The 17,242-nt window shown below is 48.4% G+C and overlaps 1 protein-coding gene across 3 annotated transcripts in view; it reads left to right on the top strand.

Annotated features, from left to right (window-relative positions):
- UNC80 (unc-80 homolog, NALCN channel complex subunit) overlaps nucleotides 1-17,242 on the top strand; it is a 181,778-nt gene that overhangs the window by 36,376 nt on the left and 128,160 nt on the right. For 2 of the 3 annotated variants that reach the window (XM_075000738.1, XM_075000739.1), the window contains exons 11-15: nucleotides 102-242; nucleotides 1,719-1,987; nucleotides 10,599-10,979; nucleotides 12,353-12,499; nucleotides 16,774-16,921. In XM_075000738.1, coding sequence (XP_074856839.1) covers nucleotides 102-242; nucleotides 1,719-1,987; nucleotides 10,599-10,979; nucleotides 12,353-12,499; nucleotides 16,774-16,921 — 1,086 coding nt within the window. The remainder of the gene's footprint in view (nucleotides 1-101; nucleotides 243-1,718; nucleotides 1,988-10,598; nucleotides 10,980-12,352; nucleotides 12,500-16,773; nucleotides 16,922-17,242) is intronic. The other variant, XM_075000740.1, reaches the window with a different exon arrangement.

The following is a 17,242-nucleotide window of genomic DNA, read 5'->3' as shown; positions in this document are numbered from 1 at the left end:
TCTCAGTGAATCCCATGCCCTATTCTCACACCCCAATTTCTAACATCAGCATGTCCCTTAGACTTGCAAATGAAATGTCTTTTTTCATGTGTTCTTCCTAGGGAAGTTCAGCCGACGGGGGAGCTCGGACACAGCTACGGAGGTGGAGAGCATTAGTGCTAGGCATTCACACTCTCATCACACCCTGGTCACTGACTTGCCTGACCACTCAAACAGCCATGGAGAGAATACTGTCAAAGAAGGTGTGTCAAATATAGTCATAAGCAAATAACAACTCGCATTAACTCAAGTTAAGCGCAACTCAAAATCCTGTTCCCCTGGCCTTGGCTCAACCGCTTCCCAGCCCAAGTTCAACCCCCCCCCCATGTGCAGCTCTGGTTCAACCCCCCCAGTCCTGGTTCAACGTTTCCCCACCACCACCGCAGCCTGGCTCACCACCCCCATGCACACCTCAGGCTCAGTACCGAGGGAGGTGTCAGCTGGGGATGGGTGGGGGCGTGGATTGAGCTGAGTGGAGGGGGGATTGAATGGGGGTGAACTGGGGCATGGGTGGGTTGAGCTGGTAGTGGGGATAGAGCCCCTGTGCATGCCAGTGGCGGCCAACAGCTGGAGCCCTAAGTGTGGGAGTCCACGGGAGGGAGGGGTTGAGCCCGGTGGGGGAGCTGAACAGGGGTTACACTGGGGTAGGGTGATTGAGTGGGGGGTTGGAGCCCTGCTGGGAGCTGGAGCCCAGGCATGGGTTGAAGTCAGAGCCCCATTCATAGGAGGGTGAACCGGGGCTGCGGGGTGGAGGTGGGGGGGGTTGAATGGGGGTGCACCAAGGTGGGGTGCTTGAGCAGGGGGCAGAGGGGAGCCTTGCATGTGATGAGCCAGCCTCATGGGGGGTGATCTGGGGCCACATGGGGGTTGGAGGGGAGCCCCAGGCATACAGCTGGAGACCCCACTGGGGGAGGTGGGCTGGGGCATGTGCGGGGGTTGGTGAGCTGGAGGTTGGTCATTAGTATGGTCGTAAGTTGATGCGTTTGTAAGTTGGGGACCGTCTCTAGCTTGAAGAACAGCCCTTCTTGGAGAGCAGATTGGAGTGTTTCCAGCAACAGGAGAATGGATCCAGCTCTGCTTGCTGGGTTTTGTTGGCAAAACTCACTAGTGTAACTGGAGCCCTATTGATTCCTAGTGCTTGTAGTGTTGCACTTGCCTGGTGCTCCCTGCAAAGGAATGGTTTCCCACCTTAAACCCCTGTGCAGAGCAGGTCATTATCTAGCTGTGAATTATCAGGCTACACAGCTAGTAGAGAAGGATTTATTTGTGTGGTGTGAAGTGAATCTTTGGGATTCATTTTCAAAAGTCACTCTCTGAACAACTCTGAAGAGTCTTAGAAAGGCTGGATATGTGTCAGACCAAATCCAATGTGGGTGTGTCTCTCTTGTCCCTGGTGCTTACATATTTCAGGCAAAGCTTCCTTTACAACCTGCTCTGCAGATGCTTCATGTCTAAGATGCATTTGGTTCAGGAGCACTTTGCTATGCAGCTCTGCATCAGTTCTGTAGCTGAAAGACTCACTAATTGATTCCCTAAAATACTTAGTGCTTACAAATTTAGGAATTATAAAAGAAATACAATATTGCCTGTGGCACTAATTATAGTAGTAAGTGCAGTCTGAATGGGTAATTTTGTAACTAAAAAAGGGAAGGCCAAGATGCTTGTTTTCTGTCTTACAGTGCGATCCCAGATTTCTACTATTACTGTGGCCACCTTCAACACAACTCTGGCCTCATTCAATGTGGGCTATGCAGATTTCTTCAGTGAGCACATGCGGAAGCTCTGCAACCAGGTGCCCATTCCAGAGATGCCTCATGAGCCGCTGGCCTGCGCCAATCTCCCACGGAGTTTAACTGACTCCTGCATCAATTACAGCTGTCTGGAAGACACGGATCACATTGATGGAACCAACAACTTCGTTCACAAGAACGGCATGCTGGATCTTTCGGTAATTGGCAAAGGAATAAGAAAAACATCTGCCCTATTCCATCAATGCAGCTGTGCACTGAGCTAGACTGAGAGGCGAGGGATGTTATCTTTTTTTAATCCTTAGTCTCTTTATATAACTGTTTATTCCAGCACTTTATGAAGGTCACTCAAAAATACTAAAGGGTATAGTCTCTCAGGTACTGCAAATTCTGTTATTTTTAACAAGTTATATATATGCACCAAGGGAGAATACATTCATAGATTTCTGACTGACACCTAGGAAAGCTAAGAAATTACAAGAAAATTTTCTCTCTTCTCGTTTGACACCTTTTCTGACATGATAAAAGGCTTGTAAATAGTTTGGAAACAGAGAATTTTTCAATTGACCATTCTTTCCTGCTAGTGTCTTGCAGATCCTTGCAATTGATGCCAAGGAAAATAGAGATCATTTCGCTTTGCTAGCTGAGACAAAGCCTTCACATTAATAGGATCTAGTCTGAATAAAAATAAAAAGTAGTCAAGCACATAGATATCTACCTTGCAGATTCTAACATACTCAGTGATATTATTGTTAAAGCCCTGTATTACAGTAGCAGCTACCGGGAAAAGGGCTATGCTGTGCTGTGTCAGGTGCTCTACAAGCTTATAGTAAGAGACGGTCCCTGTCAGTTAGGACAGGAAGTGACTTTGTCTGTGGCAAAGCAGGATTAGTACCTGGGTCTCCTGATTTGCATTCCCATGCCCTGCCCAGTAGACCATGCTGCCTTTACTGTCAGTGAGTCAGTCCTAGTACTATCAAAGGATTTCTAACACTGGGGTAGCAGATAAAATCTTTGTGAGGGAAATTGACTGCCTTGAGGAGAGAGATTCATCTTGTTAAAATTTCAGCGAAGCCCATCACCATCTAGACTCTTGCCAGGGGAAGAGCATCATTTTCTTCCTTCTGTAGAGTGAGCAAGCAGATGGACTGGGAGGTGAATCCAAACTCTGACATTAGCAAAGGGAGAAGAAGACATTCAAAATCAAGCCCTTCCATTTCAAATGCTTGCTGTTTCTCGGAATTTTGTCCTCCCTTGGCTTCTGTGATGGAGCATTCCTGGTTGTTCTTCGAGTGTCCCCGTGGGTGCTCCACAATAGGTGTCGGGCTTGCCCGGCGCCGCAGATCGGATCTTCCAAGCAGTTTCTACCGGACCGCGCATGCGCCGGCGTGCGCCGCTCCCTTGCGCGCTCCTGGCCATGTGCGCGATCCGGTCCCCGCCAGTTCCTCTTAACCGCCGTCGGCTGCAGATGGAATCCGAACTAGGCTAAGGCCAAGTAGCGTATTCAATGACTTTAACTGTTTTTCTTTAAAGTTTTTTTCAAGTACTTAGGCTACTGCAAGTTAGCCGGTTGTTATTTTTCAAAAAAAAAAAACAAAAAACAACAAACAAACTACAAGCGGGACAGCTTCAATCCAGTCCCAGTAACAAGCGCCGGAGGCCAGGAGCATAGGGCCATCAGCCCTCCTGCTGCGGCAGGCCATCAGAAGGGGAAAACAGCACAGAGAAGGTGCTAAGTACCCGTTTAACAACTGAAAGACTCACCAACAATGTCCTCTTCAGGATTTAAAAAATGTGAGTCCTGCCGAGAGGCGATGCCAGCGTCTGACGGGCACAGTCTATGCATAAGGTGCCTTGGGGAGTCCCATGTTGCACAGAAATGCTCCTTCTGTGCTAAATTAACAGCCAGAGCAAGGAGAGACAGGGAGATGCGGCTTAAAATGCTGCTTTTCGACAAGGCCCTCCAGCCAGACGTGCCGGAGCGGCCGCAGCAGGAGGGACCCTCCGGGGCCCATAAAAGGAAAGCTGCCTCTCTCACCCCATCAGCGCAAAAACGGAGGAAAGTTTCCCCAGCCCGATCCCTGCCGGCAGCAACAGCGAGCGGGACGGGAGGAGCGAGCAGCCCCCAGCCGCAGCAACAGCTGATCGGCGGCGGCACGGAGAGCCACGTGGAAGCGGCTCAGCCTCCGATAATCAGCCAGCCGCCCCGCACCGCAGGCAGGGCGGCGGCTAAACAAGCACCGGTACCGGCGGCACCGACCCCCGGGGAACCGGCGGTGCAGAGAGCGCAGGCACGCAGTCTGCAGACACCGGAGGACACCGCATGTGCGGCACCGCCCTCGAGCGTGCCGAGCACGGTGCGGACGGGGCCGGGATCCCCTGTACATCAGGGGGCGGAGTTACCTCCTCAAGGGAGGGGGAAGGCTGCACACAAGAGGAGGCATTGCAGCCCCTCTCCACACAGGGCTGTGGAGTTGCTTTCTCATGTTGCAGACTCCAACCAGAAGGCAGGGGTCCCCCCAGCCTACCCGGAGCCCCCTTCTCCATTTTTGCAACCACCCTCACCCTGGCTGGGACCACCTTCACCCTTCCTGGGGTTTGAACTGCTGGACTATTATGCAAAATCGCTCTCTCCAGTGTCTCGACGATCTCCCTCCCCCAGACGCAGAGGGTATGCACCAAGGGAGTGATCTAGGTCACCTTCCCAAGAACAGTGCCTATACTGCCATGGTCGCCCCTACCACGCGGGGCATAGACACCATCGGCAATCTACTAGGGAAAGATCCCCACAGACGATCTCGTACCCCCGAGGGCAATCGCGACCGGGGACAGAGTCTCGAGCATCTCAGGGGGGACTGGTTATGGAACCCCGAGATTTTCCCTCGCAAACCTCTAGCGAGAGGGTGTACCATCACCAGCAGGAACCGGAAGGGTCCAGAGAGACGTACCCCAGCGGTTCCTCGCTCTCCTCCCCGGACGAGGCTACGGCCCCGGGGGACGTCCATCCTCCGGACGATCTCAAACAGTTTCAAGAGCTGTTTAAGAGGGTGGCCTTCACGCAAGGCATCCAGACAGCAGAGGTGCAAGAGAAACACCATAAGCTCCTCAAAAATTTGAGACCTCCGGCCTCCTCCAGAGTAGCAATACCGCTTGATGAAGCGATCTTAGAGTCCGCCACTACGATATGGCAGACCCCTGCGACTATTCCGCCTGTCCAAAAGAGAGCGGATAAGAAATACTTCGTGCCGGCGAAGGGCATGGAGTTCCTGTTCAGCCACCCACAGCCAAATTCCTTGGTGGTGGAGTCGTCGCAACAAAGATCAAAGACATCTCAATTCAGGACAGGGGGAACAGACAAAGATGCCAAGAAGCTAGAGCTGTTCGGCAGAAAGGTCTACTCCTCCTCCACCTTAACGTTGCGAATGGCAAATTACGCAGCGCACTTAGCGAACCATAATTTCGACAACTATTCCAGGTTAATCTCCCTCTTGGACTCGCTTCCAGAGGACAAAAAGCCGGTGCTCAAGGCCATAGTGCAAGAAGGCTACGCGGCCTCGAGGACGGGAGTTCAGATCGCCCTGGACGTTGCGGACACAGCAGCACGTTCCACAGCAACGGCAGTGGTGATGCGAAGGGAGTCCTGGCTCCAGACTTCGGGTATACCAAGGGATCTGCAGGCGAAGATAGTTGACCTTCCCTTCGACTCGCAGAAGCTGTTTGCTGAATCAACTGACTCGGTCCTTCATTCCAGTAAAGATTCAAGAGCCACACTCAGGACCCTGGGGATTTACACCCCTCCATACACAAAGAAAAGGTATTACCCTCAACAAAGACGGTACCAGTACCAGCAACAGCGCCCCCAGTACCACAGGGGTTACGAGCAAGGGCAACATCAACAGCACCAGCAGTACAGAACTCCCAGGCGACGTTCACAACAGAGCCGTGCGTCCTCGGGGCGGGGCCAAAGGCCACAAGTTTGACATACAGATCCAGGGCTGCGCCATCACTACCATCGCACAAGGTCATCCGAAGCTGCTATTCCACCATCGCCTTCGACCATTCTACGACCAGTGGCAAAGGATCACCACAGACAAATGGGTGCTGGAGATCATAGCCACGGGGTACGCCATCCCCTTCCAGTCGCTCCCACCGTCACGACCTCCACCCAAGCCCCACCTCCAGGAGGCCTCCCATGTAGCGAGGCTCAGGCAGGAGGTGGACCATCTCATGCTCATAGGGGCAGTGGAAAGAGTGCCGGAGTAACTGCAAGGGAAAGGGTTCTACTCCAGGTACTTCCTCATGGAGAAAAAAACAGGAGGCTGGAGGCCCATCTTAGACCTTCGCGGCCTCAACCGGTACCTGCGCAAGCAACGTTTTCGGACGATCACAATCGCCTCCATCCTTACAGCACTGGACGATGGAGACTGGTTCGCAGCCCTCGATTTACAAGACGCGTACTTCCACATAACTATCCATCCGGCTCACCGGCGATTCCTCCGGTTCATGGTAGGCAACGAACACTTCCAATACAAGGTCCTACCGTTTGGCCTCTCCTCGGCCCCCAGAGTCTTCACCAAGACCTTGGCAGTGGTGTCAGCCTACCTGCACAGACGGGATATTTATTTTCCCGTATCTGGACGACTGCCTGCTCAAAGGGGCCTCGAAGGGGGAGGTTCTGCGCATGATACGCGTCACAGCAAACACATTCTCTTCACTCGGCCTGGTTATCAATCTGGCAAAATCACAAATAGACCCCACACAGGACATAGAGTTCATAGGGGCTCGCATAAACTCGGTTACAGCGAGAGTATATCTACCAGAGGCTCGCTTTCAGGCCATCGGCTCCCTCGTGCAGGTCATCACCTTCAGCCCTACGGTGCCGGTCTTGACGTGCTTACAGCTGCTGGGCCACATGGCAGCGGCGACGTTCGTAGTACAGAACGCCAGGTTACACATGCGCAGCATGCAGCACTGGCTGGCGAGTGTATACAAACCGGCAGTACACACCGTTCACAAGGTGGTGTCGCCCACAGCGGGGGTGCGCAAATCCCTGCAATGGTGGGTAAACCCCAGGAACCTGCTAACAGGGGTACCCTTCCACCAGCCGCAGATATCGGTTTTTCTCACTACAGATGCCTCCCTCATAGGGTGGGGAGCGCACATGGGCGAAGAGGTGACTCAAGGACTGTGGTCACCCACGGAACAGTCACTACACATAAATATACTGGAGCTCAGAGCAGTGTTCAACGCCTGCAGACACTTTCGAGACCATATACAAGGCAAAGTCGTCGGGATCAGTACAGACAATACCTCCACCATGTTTTATATAAACAGGCAAGGAGGAGCTCGATCCCATGCCTTATGCGCGGAAGCAATCCGCTTATGGAACTGGTGCATCGCCAACAATATACTCTTGGAAGCCTCATACTTGCCAGGTGCGCACAATGTGAAGGCAGACCAGCTGAGCAGGCGTTTTGCACTCACACACGAGTGGCAGATCCGTCCCGATCTGCTACGGCCGATCTTCCACGCATGGGGTTTTCCCCAGATAGACCTGTTTGCCACTCAGCACAACAAGAAGTGCCCACGATTCTGCTCCAGGGCAGGACTGGGATGGGGGTTCCTGGGGGACACGTTCGCGATCCCGTGGAGGGGCCCCCTGCTTTATGCGTTTCCTCCCACAGTGCTGATCCACAAAGTCTTGGAGAAAGCCAGGAGGGAATGGGCCCTGATGATCCTGATAGTCCCAACGTGGGATCGACAACAATGGTTCCCCCTACTCCTGCGCATGTTGGACCGTCCACCGATGCCTCTTCCGGTGGCGCTGGATCTGCTCACGCAAGCCCAGGGGTCCATAGTGCACCCGCACCCCCAAAGGCTGCGACTGCAAGCGTGGTTAATCCATGGCTCAACTCCCTAGAGAGCACATGCACAGTGGAAGTACAGCAAGTCCTAGAAAGCAGCAGGAGGACTTCCACCAGGAAGACCTACAAGCAGAAATGGACTCGCTTCACGGCTTGGTGTTCTACCAAACAGCTGGCCCCCCTTTTGGTGCCTATACCTACAATACTAGAGTATTTACTGGACCTCAAGAGAGGAGGACTGTCGCTATCCTCGTTGAAGGTCCACCTTGCCGCCATCTCGGCGTTCAGACACGAGGAGGAAGGGCACACGGTGTTCGCCCACCCTATGGTTACCAGGTTCCTCAAAGGGTTGGTAAACCTATACCCCCCTCGGAAACCGATTCCACCTTCGTGGAACTTGGACCTGGTGCTTACCACGCTAATGGGACCACCGTTCGAGCCCTTGGCCACGGTCCCCCTCCGCCTCCTTACAATAAAGACGACCTTTCTTCTTGCAATTACGTCAGCTCGTAGGGTGAGCGAGCTCGCGGCAGTCATGGCAACGCCACCCTGCACTGTTTTTTCCTAGGAGGCGGTAACCATAAGGCTGCATCCAGCCTTTGTTCCCAAAGTTTCTTCCGAGTTTCACATTAACGAACCTATTGTTCTACCCTCGTTTTATCCAACGCCTCATAACTCCAACGAAGAGGCGCGCCTACACCTCCTGGACGTGAGGAGGGCGCTAGCCTTCTACGTAGACAGGACCAAGTCCTTCCGGAAAACGGATAGACTCCTAGTCTCCCTCGCTCCCAAGTCGAAAGGAGAAGGTCTCTCCTCGCAGAGAATCTCAAAGCACATTGTATCCTGCATAAAAATGTGCTACGAGCTCAAAAAGACTCCTTTATCGGCCACTCCCAGGGCTCATTCCACTAGGGCGGTGGCGGCATCAACAGCCTTTTTCAAGGGCGTTGGGTTAAAAGACATTTGCAGAGCGGCGACCTGGTCGTCCTACGACACCTTCGCCAAACATTACGCCCTTCACAGGGTATTCCAAGAGGATACCCGTCTCTCTACAGTGGTCCTCTCGGGGAGAAGCTGCACATAATCCGATTACCCACCTCCTATCTTGGGTTACTGCTGGGTAGTCACCTATTGTGGAGCACCCACGGGGACACTCGAAGAAGAAAGAGAAGTTACTCACCGTAGTAACGGTGGTTCTTCGAGATGTGTCCCCGTGGGTGCTCCACTACCCGCCCATCCTCCCCGCTTCGGATCTCTGTTAGTGTTTTGCAGGGGTACCCGAGGTGGTTGGTCGAGGAACTGGCGGGGACCGGAGCGCGCACATGGCCAGGAGCGCGCAAGGGAGCGGCGCACACTGGCGCATGCGCAGTCCGGCAGAAACTGCTTGGAAGATCCGATCTGCGGCACCGGGCAAGCCCGACACCTATTGTGGAGCACCCACGGGGACACATCTCGAAGAACCACCGTTACTACGGTGAGTAACTTCTCTTTCTCATTCCACTTAAAAACAATGAGACGTCCTGCGGCACCTTATAGACTAACAGATTTATTGGAGCATAATCTTTCATGGGCAAAGACACGCTTCAATCTGACAGTGGGTCTTTGCTCATGAAAGATTATGCTCCAGTGAATCTGTTAGCCTGTAAGGTGCCACAGGATTTCGTGTTGTTTTTGCGGATACAGACTGACACAGCTACCCCGTCAATATTCATTCCACTTAATTAATCTCTCCTTCGCCATGTCCTTAAGAAGATCCTTTTCATCCTCCCTGCCAGCTTTTTGAGAAGGTTACACAGGACTCTGTCTTTGGTCCCCTCCTCTTTTATGTCCATACCTTGCCGTTAGGAAATCTCTTCTGCAAACAAAATTGAACTGCCTTCTTTATGTTGATGACTCAGAGAACTACCTCTCTACTCCTGACTTTCTCTCCTTCTGCCCAAACTGAAATTTCAGCCTTTCCCACAGACATCTCTTTGTGGATGTCTAGCTGCCAGCTCAAGTTCTACATGGCTGAAATAGTTTCTAATCTTTCAACCCTACAAGAACTCACTTGTTCCGCCATCGTGACCACTCTGAACAAGCCCGCTGTCCTGCTTGTTGCTCATGCTTATAACTAGGGTGTCGTCTTCAACTCGGACCTCTCTGAGGGTCTTCATATTCATGCTATAACTAAACCTTCACATTCAGGCTATATGTTCTTTCTACATGACATCTCTGAGACACAGCCTTTCCTGTCCATCTACACAGCTGAAATTCTTGGCTAGGCTGTCATAGTCTTGCATCTCAGTTCCTGCAGTGTCCATATCTCAGCCCTTGTTTAAATGAAGTCCTGTCCTGCTTGTATCCATTCAGATTAGTGCTGCAAATATAATTTTCCTCGACTGTTACTTTGAACATGTCACGCCTATCTTTGCATCCCTTCACTGGCTCTTCCTTCTCTATCACATTAAACATAGAGCTTCCTGTCTTCACTTTTGAGGCCCTCATGGCCTTTTCCTATCCTATCAGATTTCATTCACCTTTGAGATGTTGACGTCTGCCTCCAGCTAGCTGCTGATACCATTAACCACTTATACAGTTCATCTTTTCTTCCATGCTATCCATGATATTTGGAAGGAACTCCTTGTAAACATACACAAAACAAATATATTATCCTCCTACAAATTCCTTCTCCAAACTTTCTTTTGGTGGGATCCCTGCAAAAAAACTGATAATGTTTAGGTCACTGATACATGAGACCACTGTCTGTCATGATGACCAGTACTGTCTCATTGTTTCCTTGTGTTCTCTGTATTCATCTGTTGTCTCTTGGCTTACATTTACATTGTAAATGACAAAGACTCTTATGCACCATGGTATTATAAATACAAAATGATAATAATGATAATAATAACAATAATACAGAAAACAAGTCTGACCAAAACACATTGTTGTCGTCTTTCCCCAGGTTGTTTTGAAGGCTGTTTACTTGGTTCTAAACCATGACATCAGCTCCCGGATCTGCGATGTGGCGCTGAACATTGTTGAGTGCCTGCTTCAGCTTGGCGTGGTGCCGTGTGTGGAGAAAGTCAGAAGGAAGAGTGAGAACAAGGAAAATGAGACTGTGGAAAAGAGGCCCAGTGAGGGATCCTTCCAGCTCAAAGGGGCGGCTTTGGGCGGCTCAGCCTGTGGATTCGGGGGCCCCCCAGTCAGTGGAGCTGGAGATGGGGGAGGAGAAGAAGGTGGAGGTGGAGGAAGTGGTGGAGGAGGAGGTGGTGGCGGAGCTGATGGTGACGGCGGAGGAGGAGGTGGAGGGCCCTATGAAAAGAATGATAAAAATCAAGAAAAGGTATGTTTGGGTACCATATAATCTACAGAGAGTACATGCATGTGAGATAAGGTATGTCAAGTGTGTGTGTGTGTGTGTGTGTGTGTGTATGTATATATGTGCGCAAGTAATTATCATTTCCTTTTCCCTCTCTATTTGAGGCTTTCTTTGCACCGCTCTGATATATTAATGTGTGTCACTGCAGTACCCACATCAAAGCCAGTGCATACATTGCCTTGGAGAATTCAGTGCTCTTTGCTGTCATTACCTGAGGGAAGGAACTTTGCTCAGCAGCCCTAATGAGCCTAGCATAGTTATGTTTTTCATATAAAACAAGTATTCCTGCTGCCCTAAATAAGAGCTGTTTTGCATAATATACAAGTGTATTTTAAAAACAAGCAAGAAAAAATTGTATTGGTGAATTTTTTCTACTTTTTATTATTTGTCTTACAGTAGTACTTTGGAGGCACAGAGCAAACAAGCAGCAAGAGATGGATAGTGCCCTGAAGAGATTACAGTTTAATAAGATAAGACAGGCCAAGTTACACAGCAGATCCATGGCAGGACTGAGAGTAGAACCCAGGTCACATGACTTCTCATCCCCTGTGTTACCCACTAGATGACAACACAAACTGTTTTGTTACTTGACTTGATGCAAAGGGTTCTGATCCCAGAATTCCTTAGGGCTCAGCTCAGTTACTTCTGTTCAATAGTACTTTATGAGTAGTCCCATGGATTTCAGTGGGACTACTTTCCTTAAATTAGTATTCACTGTCAGTCCAGGCAACACAATTAGACCCTTTCTACCTGGCAGATAGCAGAATACAGGGTGAACCTCTCTAATCCAGGACTCACTGATTGAGCAACAGCCACAGTACAGCATAATGTTAGTTAGCTGAATGTCCAGTTGTCATGGGTGTGACGAAGTTTCCCATGGTCCCATAAAGTTTGTTTACAGCTGCCAGTCCTGGCTCTGTGTGTTCTGTGCTGTTATTTAACTCTATTTTACTCCTAAACATCTTCTACAAGCTCAGTAAAAAGTGGAAATATTGGTAATTCTGCTAGATAATATTGACCTTTCATGTTGGTTTAGTAAATTCTCTCATTTGTCATCAGCCAGGTCCCAAGAGTGCTGAACTAGAGAGGTTCAACCTGTACTTAGAATTGTACCTCATTGACATCAACACGTACTGTAGTTAGAATTGTTAGATTAGGTCCTGAACTTGAATAAACAGAAATCAATAGGATTTTCAGGAGTTGCTGAGCTATTCAGACTAATATTGGATTGTTTGCAAGCAAGAATGTGCAGCAAACAGTTCTGAACAAATTCTAAGAGTATGCAAGTTACCTGGCCTTAGTGTCACATGGTAGTGTTTCTCCTCTGCATCTCTTAGGATGAAAGCTCTCCCATAAGCACCCACAGGCTGGCACTGACAATGCTGATCAAAATAGTGAAATCCCTGGGCTGTGCTTATGGCTGTGGAGAAGGACACCGAGGGCTCTCTGGAGATCGTCTGAGACACCAGGTATTCCAGGAGAATGTAAGAGAACTAAAGCAGATCCCAGCTTTCCCCAACCCCTTATTTCTGAAACATGTCTGCTGATTTTGAGAAGCCCCCGTCCTTCCCTTCCACGCAGCCTTCTTTGTATTCACCATCAAATGCTGGCCCCCAATCTCAGTTGCACCTGTTGAGCACTACAGCTAAGCCAGTGGGAGGCAATGGCAGCTTTAAGCCATCCTTGAACCTTTCAAATTCCTGGCCCTGCTAGGGACATGTCTTGGGCCCAGCACAATTTAGAGCAGCCCCAGAAGCTTGTCTGCCATGCAGATTTGCTAAGCCCTAACATGGACACACTGCACTAGCCAAATCACTTTGCACACTGGCACAGTGTACTATACTGGGAAAGTTTACAACTGTGACTGTATCACTTTGCTTACACTGGTACAAAAATCCATATGTTTTTTGACAAGCTCTGAGTAACTGGATGGCAGCCTTCAATGTCTACTTATGGGCTGCTCCAGCAACCTGAAATGGTCAGGATGCATTCTGCTCCAAGCATGCTCCTGTGCTGCAGTCTGTGCAGAAGGGCAACAAAAGACTTCCTCTTCCACTACTGGGTAGCTACTATACCTAGGTTCTATTCTTCTGAAGGTCCCAGAATTCTTGTTGTGATTGCATCCCAGAAGAATAAAACTCAGGTATAGGAGATTTCAATGGGCACACAGTGCCCAGTGTCCTGCTAAACAGATGTATTTTAAGCCCCACTTTTTACTGGCCACCATGTTTGCTACAGTGAGCATTCCCATTGGCTTTGTTAGCAGGTGTACATTGTGCCCCCAAAATGGGAAGTGGATGTGGAACTGTGACCTGTCTATAAACTAGGCCTAGAGTTGTGGGGGGAAGGAGGGGGTTATATGATCCCCCCCTGCCCACCCCATTAACTGGCTCAGTTTGTTAAAAGTGGACCATAGACCTGCATGCAGCATATAGTGTTTTGATACTGAGCCTTGAAAAAAGGGCATTTAGTGGTATACCCTGTGTCTCGGAGTGATATGAGTTCAAGGCTAGAGCTGAGTAAATAACGGATTTATTTATTTATATAGGTTTTGTGACTAAACCAAAATACATGGGGAAAAATCAGTTTGTTTCAAACTGAAAATGATTTTTTGGTGTTGTAGCCAAAATGAAAAGCTGAAAAATTTTGTTTGGGTTGAATGAAACATTTCAAATGTCAAGTCAAAATGATATTTTCAAAATAGATTGTTTCAGCATTTCCTAAATATGTTTTCAGCTATTCAAGATCGGGATCAGTTACACATCTCAGTGTTGGATTACATTGTAAAATGCAGACTTCTGTTTTCTTTAGTTTACTTCACAGTTCATTTGCATGCTTTGATTCTGATTAATGTTTCCTTGCCATTGACTGAGCATTTTACCAGTTCTGAAAGACTGATTCATGCTGTAAAGCCTCAGAATGAGGACTGGAATTTTAAGATAGCACTCCTGAAGGTACTGCTTGCTGGTCCTTGTATTTAAAATGCTCCTTTTCATTTCCCTTAATCGAAAGCTGCTTTGTGCAGTTCTGGTTTGGTTAGTTAAAAAGTTGTTTTAATTTATGCTGGTCTTTGTTGGCCACAGGAGGCTGAGGACACAAGTGAGGGCTGTAGTTGCAGAGAGACGTCCTAGCCAACTATACTGTCATCAGGAATGAGGAGTAACATCAGAGTCCCTAAATCAGATCTACTCTCCTTCCAGGGCTGTGTCTACACGTGCACGCTACTTCGAAGTAGCGGCACTAACTTCAAAATAGCACCCGTCGCGGCTACACGCGTCGGGCGCTATTTCGAAGTTAACTTCCACGTTAGGCGGCGAGACGTCGAAGTCGCTAACCTCATGAGGGGATCGGAATAGCGCCCTACTTCGACGTTCAACGTCGAAGTAGGGACCGTGTAGACGATCCGCGTCCTGCAACGTCGAAATTGTGGGGTCCTCCATGGCAGCCATCAGCTGGGGGGTTGAGGGACACTGTCTCTCCAGCCCGTGCGGGGCTCTATGGTCACTGTGTGCAGCAGCCTTTAGCCCAGGGCTTCTGGCTGCTGCTGCTGCAGCGGGGGATTCATGCTGCATGCACAGGGTCTGCAACTCGTTGTCGGCTCTGTGGATCTTGTGGTGTTTAGTGCAAGTGTGTCTGGGAGGGGCCCTTTAAGGGAGCGGCTGGCTGTTGAGTCTGCCCTGTGACCCTGTCTGCAGCTGTGCCTGGCACCCTTATTTCGATGTGTGCTACTGTGGCGTGTAGACGTTCCCTCGCAGCGCCTATTTCGATGTGGTGCTGCGCAACGTCGATGTTGAACATCGACGTTGCCAGCCCTGGAGGACGTGTAGACGTTATTCATCGAAATAGCCTATTTCGATGTCGCCACATCGAAATAGGCTACTTCGATGTAGGCTTCACGTGTAGACGTAGCCCAGGAGTGTTGTCCTCAGTCTGATTTCTGTGTCTTTATATTCAGAGTATGCACGCAGTGCAATGCAGAACAGCTGGACTGCACAACAGGATCCAGCTTGTTGTGTTCTTACGGTGACAAATATTAAAATTAATATTTAACTGAAAATACAAAATAGTCATCAGTCAATTCCAAATGTCTGTGTGCTGTCTCCCCTCTTTGTCCTCCTCCCACCACCCTGTTTTAAGTACTAGTTCACCAGCTTTCATATTTTACTGTAATTTGCACCAGGGTTTTCTGTCTGTGCAAACGTCCAGGAATGTAAAGCTAAGAAAAAATTGAAAAAAAAATTATTTTCATAACACACCTTTTTGTACAAGATTCCCCAGAATACTTTACAAATGTGGGCAAACATAACATCCATGGTTCAGTCAGCAATACTTAACATTGTACTTAAAAACATTAGAGGCCTGATCCAAAGTCTGTTGAAGTTAATGAGAGCCTTTCCCATGACTTCAGTGGGAATTGGATCAAACCTTAGAGCAGGGTTCTGAAACTCATTCTTAGGAGAGGGCTAAATTCTGTTTGTAATTATGATACTAGACAGACTCGGTTACAATGCTAGTGTCATGTCCAGCCATCAGTGCATACCGGAGAACCCAGTGATGGCAACAGGAAGGTCACACAGAAAAACGGTCCAGAGTGACTCATATAGCAACCAAACTAGTGGTTAGTAAAATTAAGGCTAAGTTTTGCATCCTTTAGGTCCTGATCCAGTAAAACATTTAGGAATATGCTTCAGTTTAAGCATGTGAATAATCCCGTTAGCATCAGTGGGACATCCCTGAGGTCTTTATGTAAAGAGATTTGAAATGGATTTTTGGAATTATTTCTATTTCTACTGTTTGTTTATTTGGCCTGTCTGTTTTTGGATGCTTCATTGTGGTAACTTTATGCAAAACTCTGCTTCTAAGTTATTTGAAAATCATAGTATGACACACTGGGCTTCAGAATCATTACCACCCTGTGGCTATATCTACACTAGAAGCATCTGTCTACAGAAGATACTGTCAGAAGAGATTTTCTGAAAAAACTTCAGGCAACAGATCACATCTACGCGTAAAAGTGGATCAATATTTTGATCTGCACTGTCAACAAAAGGGCCTCTCAGAGTCTAAGCAGCTTTTTTGTCAACAGTTTCTGTTAACAAAACATTTTTATGTAGATGCTCTCCAAGTTTTGTAAACAAAACCTCAGTTTTGTCTACAAAACTCTAGTGTAGACATAGCCTGTGAGACATAAGACATCTCTTGCCTTTAATATAGCAGGGTTTCTGCACTGGGTCACACTGAGATGATTAACTTTGCAATAAAGAGCAAATACTGAATTTTTTTTTAAATAAAAGTTTTCAATCTGGAAAATCTGAATTAGTTACTGAAGCCAGATAAATAAAGGAAGAGGGTTGGATCTGGGCCATAGACTCAAAATCTGAAACCCCTTTAAAACAGCCTGTTTTCTTAATAGTCCTACTTAAATATAGGCCAGGGCAACAGGTTTTCTAGTCATTTCACCTGTTGTGTAATTTTAACTTCCATTTGGGAGGGCTGCAAGAGGAGGACAGAACTAAGCTTGATTTAACGTTGCATCCAAAAAATAATGTGGTATAATGTCTTCTACTACTGAATTCTGTGTTTGGCATTCGCAGAGAGACCCATATCTTATTGTGGCATTTCAATCCTTTGACAAGTAGGTGAGTTTACTTATGACAACGCAGTGCTGGTGAAATAAGGGCAGAAAAACACATTGAGAACCCTTCAACTGTCATGAAAACTGAAGCAGGTACTTCTCATTTTTGTAATGTCTTCACAGGCTCAGAATTGCCTCACAAAGCTGTACAAGCTGGATAAAATGCAGTTCCGGCAGACCATGAGGGACTATGTGAACAGAGATTCCCTCAATAACGTAGTAGATTTCCTTCACGCTTTGCTAGGATTCTGCATGGAGCCAGTCACTGACAGTAAGTATAGGTGGCTGGTCATTTTCCTTAATGACACCACCATGGAGGATACAGGCTGCCATTTTCAAAAAGTCACAGTGAATTTCCAAAGGCAAAATATAACTTGTATTTACAAAGTCCAATCCTCAGTTGATGTAGGTCCATGTAACTCCCATAAGGTCACTGGAACTGCTTCGCATTATACCAACTGAGGGTCTGGCCATATCTATACATTTTATTTCCAGTACAATTGAAATCAGAGAAGCATGTGCTCTTCTTTAGATGCACACTACCTCTTTGGTCATGGATTTGTGAAGGAAACTTTTCTCTCTACTGTGCATC

Source organism: Carettochelys insculpta, chromosome 8 (assembly GCF_033958435.1).
Source record: "Carettochelys insculpta isolate YL-2023 chromosome 8, ASM3395843v1, whole genome shotgun sequence".
NCBI classification, from domain to species: Eukaryota; Metazoa; Chordata; order Testudines; family Carettochelyidae; genus Carettochelys; species Carettochelys insculpta.
The sequence above is the reverse complement of the archived record's forward strand: the minus strand, read 5'-3'. Positions and strand labels throughout refer to the sequence as shown.